General features: G+C 33.5%; 1 protein-coding gene across 5 annotated transcripts; it reads left to right on the top strand.

Annotated features, from left to right (window-relative positions):
• The first annotated feature begins 1938 nt into the window (after positions 1-1938).
• On the top strand, positions 1939-10066 carry LOC106769099 (peroxisomal (S)-2-hydroxy-acid oxidase GLO1). Of its 5 annotated transcripts, none has more exons than XM_014654573.2 (13): positions 1939-2024; positions 2144-2181; positions 2783-2958; positions 3180-3304; positions 3771-3817; positions 3959-4036; positions 4450-4574; positions 4707-4773; positions 4891-4953; positions 5029-5098; positions 5207-5307; positions 9220-9324; positions 9647-10066. In XM_014654573.2, exons 3-13 carry the CDS (start codon positions 2819-2821, stop codon positions 9830-9832), a joined length of 1107 nt encoding a protein of 368 aa, XP_014510059.1. In that variant the 5' UTR covers positions 1939-2024; positions 2144-2181; positions 2783-2818; the 3' UTR covers positions 9833-10066. The 5 variants fall into 5 exon arrangements, with proteins under 5 accessions (XP_014510059.1, XP_014510061.1, XP_014510058.1 ...); XM_014654575.2 differs by having other exon boundaries at positions 2007-2024; positions 2144-2241; XM_022783248.1 differs by lacking the exon at positions 1939-2024 and adding an exon at positions 2595-2680.
• The last annotated feature ends 1452 nt before the right edge of the window (positions 10067-11518 follow it).

Raw genomic sequence — 11518 nt, 5'->3', positions numbered from 1 at the left:
CTCTAAAAGACACTTATGATGAGTGCATGAACAAAATGATTGAGAATAATGTTTGAAATTGAAATAGGAAAATATTTTTGTATGTGACCTTTGTATTTACTTCTATATAAATTTCATGGCTTATTGAATGAGCCTAATTATTTCTTAATGAATTGCATGAAATAAAATATATGAATAAAAACAAATTTATTTTTACTTTTGTAGTTCAAGACTTATTTTATGTCTCAAAGTGAATTTTTTACTTTTATCTTTCAATTGTTAATTCAATATGATAATTTTTTTCTCAATTTTTCAATCAGTTATGATTGTGTCTTTTTATATTTTGATCTCCTTCCTATTTTTTATTTTTCTTATTGTCAAATGTTCTCTTTCTTTAGTTTGATGTTCATCACATAGTGTATTCACTTTGCACTTATTATTGATATTAATGAAGTAATTTAAGTGTTACTATTGATATTAATGAAAGAATTTAAGTGTATTTTAAAGAAAAAAATTAGTGTAACCTAAGTTAGTATGAGTCCATATAATAAATCTCTTACGTCCTTTGATTACACACATTTAGGCTTTATTCACTTGAATAGATTTGGAGATAAGTGAGAGTGGATTTGGAAGTAAATTTTTATAATCTGCCATATAAGTTAAATCCTACATTAATTCTCATAAATTTTATTTCCAAATCCAGTCTTCTTTACCTTCAAATTCACTCAAATAAACAACAAAATAAATTACCTTCAAATCCTCGAAAATCTACTCAATTACTCTCCGTCAAACTTTACCTTCAAATTCACTCAAATAAACAAAAAAAAAAAATTACCTTCAAATCCTCTAAAATCCACTCAATTACTCTCCTTAAATTCACTGAAGTGAACAAGACCTTAAAGTTAACTTGCTACTTTAATTGGTATTATAACTAATCTATTCCGAACAAAAGGAAAAAATTCTTTGTGATTATAGAAAGGATAATGATATTTAGACAACATTTTTTTGATAACATTTGAACATTGATTACGTGTCAATGTGTGATTGATCAAAAATTACTCCACAATCAATAATAATAATCATAAACATTATTGTGGAGTAATTTTTGACCAATCACATATTAACACATAATCAATGTTCAAATGTTGTAAAAAAAATCTTGTCTAAATATCATTATCCTTATGGAAAAACAGGACAAGTAATAAACAATTAATTATGACTTAAAACTATTTATTAATATTTACGTTACTTTTAAAATTCTTTGATTATGACTTTCATATAATTTATTGTATTTTTTTGTTTTTGATGATAATAATAATGATGATTTATTAAAAAAATACTAAAAATAATAAAAAAATATATAAAGTCATCTTACTTTTAATTTATTTCCACCATCTTTCATCCCATCTAAATAACCTTCGTGTTTCTAGTTATGCGTATTATTTCTTTTTCTTTCATTTTTTTTTTCATTATCTTACTTTTCATCACTTAATCTAAACAAAGACTAAGATATTACACGAGACTAAATTTAAAAAAAAAAGTGACGTTCAAAACATATTTTATTTTAAAACACCGATAATTGAATAAAAAAAATTAGAATTTTAGTATTTACAATTTTTCCTGATATTATTTATTTACTTCCGAAGTTCTAATTGCCTGTCAATGTCAACCAACTCCACTTTCCCGTGAATTATTCAAGTTTTATTTGTTTTCTAAACCCGCCAATTACTTTTTCTCATAAATCAACAATATTAAACTTGTACAAAATAAAATATGTTAAAAAGTTAAATTTAACATTTTAAAAAGATGCCATTATCTTTTATGGAGAACAATCAAGTTGATTAAAGAAAGCCAATTAATATCATTTAATTTTATTATTTTGAATTAAAAGTATTTTTTTTCTTATATTAAAGCTACATAGTACGTATGAACCATGAAACAGCAAAAAATCATGGTCAACCGATAGCTCACATCTCCATGAAACTGTTTTGTCTGATTGCTCACTTACCACGACAACAAATTCACAAGCACTTGTCATATTCACAGTACTCGTGATTTTGTCACTATACAATTTCTTAATTATATTCCTTTTTATTTCCTTGGCTTTGTTATATTCCTCGCGACTCTTTGATTTTTCTCGTCACTTTTTCTTGCTCCTTTTTAGGCTCATCGTATCTCTCACCGGGTTAGCCCAAGACTAAGGTTCTCCCTTACAACTTAGTACCTCATTTCAATTCAATGATGTTTGCTTTCTTGTTTAACGTAAGTTTTTGTTTTTCTAATTGGTTATGACACGTTTTAAGTTTGTTTGTCACTCTTATTTCATAGTTACTTTCATTTCTGTGCTAACGTTTGCAATTCATTGTTTTGGGTACTGTTTGAGGTTTAAGCAGTTTCAAAGTTTTGATCTTTAAGCTACTGGTTTGTTCTTTTGTCACGGGTTTCTTCTGAATCTGATCCTGGCTCATCAGAGTGTAAAATAAAGTAATCCTTTTTGGTGGAATTGCTCATCAATATCAAATAAAGTAAAATGGTCCCCATAAAATGGGATCTGTTTCCTCTAAAGTGAACACACAACAATTCATGAAACTAAAGTTTTGATACGAAAATTTCAGAAGATCCTGCTTTCATGTGTGGATTGATCAATCTTTCATTTGATGGCGATTAGTAGAAATATCATTGATGAACCAAAAAGACTAAGGTTGAAATATTCGTAATTCGTGCTTGCATACCATCTTTGCGTCGAAATGCATTTGATCTCATTTAATGTAATTTGATCACTATACTTCAAACTCACTTTCAGCATATCCTGCGGACTTCGTAAGTCACTCTTGTGAAAATGGAGATGATAACTAATGTTACAGAGTATGAAGCAATTGCAAAGGAAAAATTGCCAAAGATGGTTTATGACTACTATGCATCAGGGGCAGAGGATCAGTGGACTTTGGAAGAGAATCGAAATGCATTCGCAAGGATTCTGTAATCTTCTTATCTCCGGAACCATGAACTCTATTTATCTGTTCTGTCCTTTAGAAACTTGCTTTTCATCAAAATCTAAGTTGAACTTTCTTTTGATTACTGAAGATGCTCATCAAGATTCCCGTGTTATGAGATTGCAACATTGCTTCCTTCAATTATTTTTCACCTTTTTCTCATTCTGAAGCTCTGTTCTTATTATCTATTTGGTTCACATCAAGCAGATTCCGGCCACGTATTCTTGTTGATGTAAGCAGGATAGACTTGACTGCAACTATATTGGGCTTCAAAGTTTCAATGCCTATCATGATTGCTCCGACAGCCATGCAGAAGATGGCTCACCCTGAAGGTATGTGATCAGACTAATTGGTGTTCTACTTGAAGATATTGCCATCGGTTTTATTTTCGGGTTACAGTTTGAATGAGCTTACAAATTGAGTATGCAAAAACAACTCTTCCTCAAACTGAGTTTCAAGGCAACATTAAGATAAAATTCACATCAAACTCAACTAAAAAATGAAACAAAAGTGTTTTATTAGTTTAACTTTTTGAGTGGACGTTGAAAGCCTCCAAAATTAAAACTAAACTGTCTTTGGTTGTTGTTGTTGTTGCTGTTAATGTAGAACTATATTTCATTCTTTATTGCCGAATGCTCCAATCTTGACGTCATTTGACTATTCTGGTAGTAGGTATTTCAAGTATATATACTACGAATTGTAAGATTCATATGAATTAAACATTAACCATGTTATTTTTTTCATACTTAAGTCCCCCATTCTTAATATATCTTAACAAATTGTGTAACTTTTTTGCAGGAGAATTCGCTACTGCAAGAGCAGCATCAGCATCTGGCACAATCATGGTTTGAATTTCACCATATTTGTCCTACACTATGGTTTTATTTGCAGAAGAAACCTATATTTATTGATTCTAATATGAAATTGTCTGCATTTATTTGTTGTACTTACTTTCCAACAGATTAATTTTCATAATTTTGTCACAGACACTATCGTCTTGGGCCACTTCAAGTGTTGAGGAGGTTGCTTCAACAGGTCCTGGCATTCGGTTTTTTCAGCTCTATGTGGGTTTTTATCCTTATTTCTTCCTTGTCAAGTTCTCTTTTCTGTGATTAAAAGTCTCCTCCCCGAATAAAAGAAATGAAACATTTACAAGCAACTCAGTATTAAACACTAAATCACTTCTATGAATTGTCAATATAAAATTTTGGTTTCGCTTTTATCAATGCTTTAATGAGTTTGGAAAATTAAGCTTTGATTCCTGCATGCTGCCACTGGAATGTATTTTCCTTCAAATTTTTCGTGATTTTACCCAAAAATATCTTCATAATTTTGACAAATAATTCTTTTCCTTCCACTACAATGTCCTCCACACTCTTTGCTTCAGTTATTCTAGTACTAACATATTATCTCATATTATTTAAAATTCTCAATCTTCTGTGAACACCTAATATGCTGCTGTTCTGTTCTCTCTCAGGTGTTTAAAGACAGAAATGTAGTTGCTCAGCTTGTGAGAAGAGCTGAAAGAGCTGGTTTCAAGGCAATTGCCCTTACTGTGGACACTCCAATTCTAGGTCGTAGGGAGGCTGACATCAAAAACAGGTTGGCAACCGTTTGGAAATTTCAACGGGAATAATCTATCCTTAAAAAATTACATGGTTCATCATGGTTGGGTTGATATACTTCCTACTTTAAGATATATACTATTGGCTTGTTTGATGGGGTATTTTTTAGATTTACATTGCCACCGCACTTGATATTGAAGAATTTTGAAGGATTGGATCTTGGAAAGCTGGACAAGGTGTGATTAAATTTCTATTTTCCATTATTTGAATGAATTTTGAAATCAGGTGGGTTTTTTCGCTGTTGGTTATCTTATTGTTACTTTTGCTATTTGCTCTTTGGGATTACATTGCAGACTAGTGACTCTGGTCTTGCGTCATATGTTGCTGGCCAAATTGATCGGTCACTCAACTGGAAGGTGATACAGCATTTTCTCATACAATTTCTAAATATGTGACACTGAATATTAATTTCATGGTAAATTTTGTTTCAGGATATCAGCTGGCTTCAAACAATCACTTCATTGCCAATTTTAGTAAAGGGTGTACTTACTGCTGAAGATAGTAAGCCTGTCAAACATATACCCTCTGTTGCTTCATCGTCCATTTTATCTTGTTAGGATTGCCTTCTCAATTTTCAATCTAATTCAATATTTTATGCTAATAATGTAGCAAGGATAGCCTTAAAATCTGGTGCTGCTGGAATCATTGTTTCCAATCATGGAGCTCGCCAACTAGACTATGTTCCAGCAACTATTTCAGCTTTGGAAGAGGTACTGCATTCTATTCATTTATTGATTTCTTTTATTAATTGATGTGAAGTTTGGTTTAGTAAATTCTTGTTAAGGCTCTCACATTGTTTAACTATTCCAGACTTCCTAGTTGAAGATATGTATCTTCTAGTATTAGTATGGATAGTCATAGTAAAACATCTAGTCTCTTAGCGTCTAAGGAGATTAGTATTGTCTACATAGACATCCTCGGTGACGTATATATGAAAGTTAGTTACAATTTATGTTGTATAAATAGGAACATATATCGATAATTATTGTTAATTTGTTACAACAATTATGTTGTATAAATAAGAACATGTATCAACATTTATTGTTAACTGAGAGTTGTTGTTCAACTATAATAACATAAAACTGTGAGAGTTAAGCAAGAATTTTCTCAGAGGAATTTCAAGTTGTAATATCTATCCATAGTCAATTTTGTCATGGACAAGAATTGAATTTCGTTAACACGTTAATTGAACCATGTAAATTCTGTGTGTGATTTTTTTTTTATCTTATGTTTACTTTCTACTTGTCTCATTTGCGGACTCTGTATTTTCATTTATCGATTGTGTGGTAGAAGCTTTTACAATGAGTTTGTTTAGAGTTATTCCACGATAAACTGGGAGGTGAACATGAATTCAATCATCATGACTTTTGCAAAGTATGGGGTTTAGAAATCCATTGGTTTGAATGATTTTGGATAGTAATGCTTGAATATGTGTGCTCTTATGGTTCAACAAGGCCTTCATCAATCTCTAGAAGGTGAATCTAGGCTTGGTGTAGCCATGGCGGAGAAGGCCAAGAAAGCACTATTTGAGAAGGCTAGCAACGCAACTATTCTTAGCCTTAGTGAGAAGGTGTTGAGACAAGTCTCGAAAGAGAAGACTGCAACAAAACTATGGACAAAGCTTGAATGCTTCTATTTGACAATCACTAGTTAATCGTCTATAGCATGCATTATCTTACACAAGATGAGTATGGAAAAGTAAATTAACGAACAACTAGATGAGTTCAACAAGGTGTTGATTCTTGATTTGGACATGATTGATCTTCAAGTTAATGATGAGGATCATGCATTGTTGTTGTTACTGTGTTCTTTGCCTAAAAGGCATGTTCATTTCAAGGAAGCCTTGTTGCATTAAAGAGTGACTCTCTCTCTTGAGGAGGTTAACGTCTCAAAGGAGAAAAATGCAATAAGATTGTGGATAAAGCTTAAGAGCTTCTACTTGACAAGATGTAATCATACAAGATGAGTGGTAAGAGGGAATTAGTGAACAACTGGATGGCTTGAACACCTGTTCATTCCTGATCTAGAGATTATTGATGTTCGGATTAATGATTGAGGATCATGTGTTGTTATGTTCTTGGCTTAAAATACATGATTATCTTGTATGTAAGAGCAACTCTCTTGAAGAGGTTCAGGTTGCCCAAAGCTCGAAGGAGTTTCAACATGAAGTTTGACAAGGCATCTAGTGTTGGAGAGGACATTGTAGCAAGGGGAAGAGTGTCTACCCATGATAACATAAGAGGTAGAAGGAGGTCAAAGTTAAGGATGTGAAATGGTGGAATTGCATAGTCAATTAAATTTTACCATTGCAAGAAGGATGGTCACACCACAACTCCAAAGAGACAGCCTTATGTTGTCAAACAATGTTGATGATTTTCATCTACACAATGAAACTGAGAGATTGCTTGAAGTAGTTAGGTTTATACCTAGTGAGCTTGAATAGATGGGATATGTGTTTAAAGGTGAGCAAATGTTTGAAGTTGATGAAGGGATCTATGGTAGTGATGAAGGATATGAGAAAGAATGATTTGTATGCCTTGGAAGGTTTTATAGTACCTGACTCAACATTTAATGCTGTTAAGAAGATGACTTTAAGCATAAGTCAACTCCATAAAACCAGCTTGTAAGGTAAGGTTTGCACTCACATATATACTCTAAATTGGTCTTATTTCTAGTCGATGTGGGACTTCCAACACACCCTCCTCACATCGACGTATATACATCTCGTGCGTGAGACTAGACATTCATGGGTGGTCCGATAGCGACCTGATAGGGGTGGAAGAATATGCCCAATAAACAACAAATCTTATTAGGATAGATTCTAACGATGACTCTGATACCATGTTAAGAAGTGGACTTTAAGCCTAACACAACTCCACAAAATTGGTTTATAAGGTGAGTTTGCACCTACTTATATACTTTAAATTGGTCTTATCTCTAGTGGATGTGAGACTTCTAACATATGCTGAGACTATTGTGTGATTGTGATATGACATAGAAAGTTAGATCATGTAAGTGAGAAAGTCTTATTTGATTTGAAGAAGTCAGGCTTGTTTGGTAGTGACAAGATTGCATAACTAAAATTTTGTGAACGATGTGTTTAATGTAAAGCTTGAAAAAATTTGGTTTAGAATAGGAAAACATAGAACGAAGGAAACTCTTGATTATGTCATGCAGACCTATAGGGACCATCCTCATTTCCATCACACTCTTGTCAATAGATGATTGCTCGAGGAAGTTATGGGTTTACCTTTAGAATACCAAGGATAAAGCCTTTGAAAATTTCAAGAGTTGGAAGTGTCCAGTAGTGAACCAAACTGATAAGACAGTGGAAAGGTTTAGAATTGATAATGGTCTTGAATTTTGCTCAATTTTCTAACACATTATGTAAGGATAATGACATAGCAAGGCATTGGAAGGTAGTTGGGTCTCCTCAATAGAATGGCTTAGCTGAGAGGTTATAGGACTGTTCTGGAGTAGGTGAGATGCATGCTACTGAGTGTTGGAGTTCCAAAGATGTTTTGGGCTAAAACTACTGTTATTGTTGCCAACCTGGTCAGGACATTCAAGGTTATGTGTTTACTGCATATGTTACTACAATTAGCTAAAGTGTCAGTCTACAGAAGGTAGTGGCTTTGTCAGCCATTGAAGCAGAATATATTGCCATGACGGAAGTAGTGAAGGAAGCTTATGAATATGGGGTCTACCCAGAGAGCTGAAGATGCGAGACCAAGTTGTCACTGTTTACTGTGACAACAAGAGTGTTATCCAATTATCTAAGAATCAAGTCTACCATGGAAAAAAAAAAAAAAAACATATTTCCATCAAGTTGCATTTCGTAAGAGAGGAGATTGCCCAACGATCTTCAAAGGTTATGATGGTCTCAGTAGATCATCATCCCTCTGATATGATTACAAAAGGGTTCTATCAGGCAACAAGTTCTTCCATATCTTGGATTTGATCCAGCTAATTGGTGATTAAGCCTGTGATGTGTTAGTGACAAGTAGTGATTCTTGCTTAGAAGACTTGTGTTGAAATGTGGAGAGTTGTTAAGATTGGTTCAATAAAAATTTTGTTAAGGCTCCTACATTGTCTATCTACTCCAAACCGTCCAAGGGAAGATCTGTAATTTCTAGTACCAATGTGGATAGTCTTAGTAGAACATCTAGTCTATTAGCGTCTACGGAGATTAGTATAAGTGACATTTTAGCTTAGTAGTAGGAAGCACTGTTCACTTGTCTTTTATGCTAGTTTAGGCATGTTTTACTAAAGTACCTTGTTAACTTAATAACAAAAAACTAAAAGTTAAGCGAGAGAGAAACTGAGTTGTAGCTATTCCACAACAACTGCAATAGAAAGGTACCACTTCTAGTGCCAGCATTCTCGGTGGTGTAAACTAAAAGTCTTGCTCAATTTTTGTTTAATTTTATTAAATTGTGCATTTTACATTAAAACTTTAAAGCTGCTATATTTGAGTCATTGCAAAACTCTTCCATTGTGTGCTTCTTTGCTCGTCATCATTGCATTTTCATTTTTGTTTCTTTTGTACTTTTGTGCCCTATTGATTAATTCCCTCTTTTTCTTTAACATAGTGGAAATATTGGCTGCTTTGACTTGAACAGGTAGTTAAAGCTGCAGAAGGAAGAATTCCTGTTTTTCTGGATGGTGGAGTTCGCCGAGGAACAGATGTTTTTAAAGCACTAGCTCTTGGAGCAGCTGGCGTGTTTGTAAGTACACGAAATTTTGATCATCATCATAGCAAATTAAACTGTTGAATGCTTAACTATACTATTATATGTACACTTGTTTGCGTTACTCAAGCATACAAAGATCATAGTTTTCTAGTTCCTAAGCTCCACAAAGAAGCACAAGATCCTGATCCTCGTAATTTCCTCAGAATATGGATTTGACATACAAATGTCAAAGAAACTTGTGGAATATGCTTTTGTATTTCATTAATTTCATTAGAGGCTGATGATCTAAAATAGTTCAGCTTACCCCACATTCCTTCCTGCGATTTAAATCTTTGCCTTTCATCTCAAATTTCAGATTGGTAGACCTGTGTTGTTTTCATTGGCTGCTGATGGAGAGGCTGGTGTGAGAAAAGTACTTCAAATGCTTCGTGATGAGTTTGAACTAACTATGGCACTAACCGGTTGCCGTTCACTCAAGGAGATAAGTCGTGACCATGTTATCACAGAGTGGGATCGCTCAAGAATTGCTCCAAAGTTATGAGGTGGCTGGACTCAACCTTGGTCTTCTGTGTTCTAAAGTAGAAATTTTAGAATATCCTTTGATCTCATTTCATGCTTCAATGGAAAACTTGTGTTTCATCCATTAGAAATTTGCTGTTTTATTCACTGTACATAACAAGTTTCTACCTGGACTCATTTTATTGCACCTGGTGCTAGTATTTGGAAAACTGCAGAAACATGATCGCCAATAAAATGTACCTTTTTCTTGGCAAAATCTCAACTTTTGTGATATCATGTATCAGAAGAGTTAGACTAGTTTTATCAATATCCTTTTTCATTTCTTCCAAACAGATCGAAATCTACCAATCTTTTATTTTTAGAAAATTTATCAAAGCAAATTAAAGAAAAGCCGGTTATTTGGATTTGAACAAAAGACTATTTCAGTTGAAAATGAGACTTATTATTATTCTCAAATTATGAAAAATACATTCTCAAACCTTCTATTTGTAATAATCTAGTTTTCCTAAAAAGGGAAATAGGAAAACTAGGAAACCTAGGGAAAAATAAAATAAAATAAAATATTATATATCTATTTCTTCTAATTTGGAAGATTCTACAGATTTTATCTCAGATTAAAACATTCTCCCTCAAGTTGGTAAATGAATATCAATCATTCCCAACTTGCCTACAAGATCTTGAAATCTACCCGGAGGAAGCCCTTTTGTGAAAATATCTGCTATTTGAAGTTTTGTAGGAATATGAGTTGTAATCACAAAGCCTCTATCAAGATTATCTTTGATGAAATGTCTGTCAATTTCAATGTGTTTGGTTCTGTCATGTTGTATCGGATTATGGGTTATGCTCATAGCAGACTTATTGAAGTTGCACCGGGTGCTCCACTTTGACTTTAAGATCATCCAAGATGATTTTCATCCAGAGTCCTTCACACATTCCTTGAGCAAGGGCTCGAAATTCAGCTTCTGCCCTAGAACGGGATACTCTATCTTGCTTTTTGCTTCTCCATGTTACCAAACTATCTCCAAGAAATACACAATACCCATAAGTAGATTTTCTATCAGTAATAGAACCTGCATAGTCAGCATCAGTATATATCTTCATATTCAATGTGTCTTCCTTTTTGAATAATAGCCCCTTTCCTGGACTTGACTTCAAGTATTGGAGAATTTTGTCAACTGCTTGCATATGTCTCTCTCTTGGATCATGCATAAATTGGCTCACTACATTAACTGCATAAGCAATGTTTGGTCTTGTGTGTGATAGATAAATCAATTTTCCCACCAATCTCTGATATTGGGCCTTCTCTACAGGTGCACTTTCTTCACTTCCAATTCTGTGATTCTGTTCTATAGGAACAATTGAGGTTCTACATCCCAACTTTCCTGTTTCTTTGAGGAGATCAAGTACATATTTCCTTTGGGAGATGAAAATTCCATTCTTGGAGTAGGCAACCTCTATTCCAAGAAAATATTTGAGTAGGTCTTTCATTTCAAATTGAGCTGTCAATTTTTCCTTTAATGCCAATTTTTCTGTTTCATCATCTCCTGCAATAATCATATCATCCACATAGACAAGCAATAAAGTGAGTTTACCTGCAGAAGAGTGCTTTATGAATAGAGTATGATCTCCTTGGCTTTGTCTGTATCCCAAGGAAACCATTGCTTTTGTAAATCTTCCAAACCATGCTCTGGGGGATTGTTTAAGACCA

The sequence above is a fragment of the Vigna radiata genome, chromosome 7 (genome assembly GCF_000741045.1).
Source record: "Vigna radiata var. radiata cultivar VC1973A chromosome 7, Vradiata_ver6, whole genome shotgun sequence".
Taxonomy (NCBI): Eukaryota; Viridiplantae; Streptophyta; class Magnoliopsida; order Fabales; family Fabaceae; genus Vigna; species Vigna radiata.
Note: the sequence above shows the minus strand (reverse complement) of the source record. Positions and strands in the feature narration are given on the sequence as shown.

Coding starts and splice junctions, on each gene's coding strand:
- LOC106769099 (XM_014654573.2), top strand. CDS start 2,819: ATGGAGATGATAACTAATGTTACAGAGTATGAAGCAATTGCAAAGGAA. Junction 2,959..3,179: donor AATGCATTCGCAAGGATTCT/GTAATCTTCTTA, acceptor CACATCAAGCAG/ATTCCGGCCACGTATTCTTG. Junction 4,954..5,028: donor ATCGGTCACTCAACTGGAAG/GTGATACAGCAT, acceptor ATTTTGTTTCAG/GATATCAGCTGGCTTCAAAC.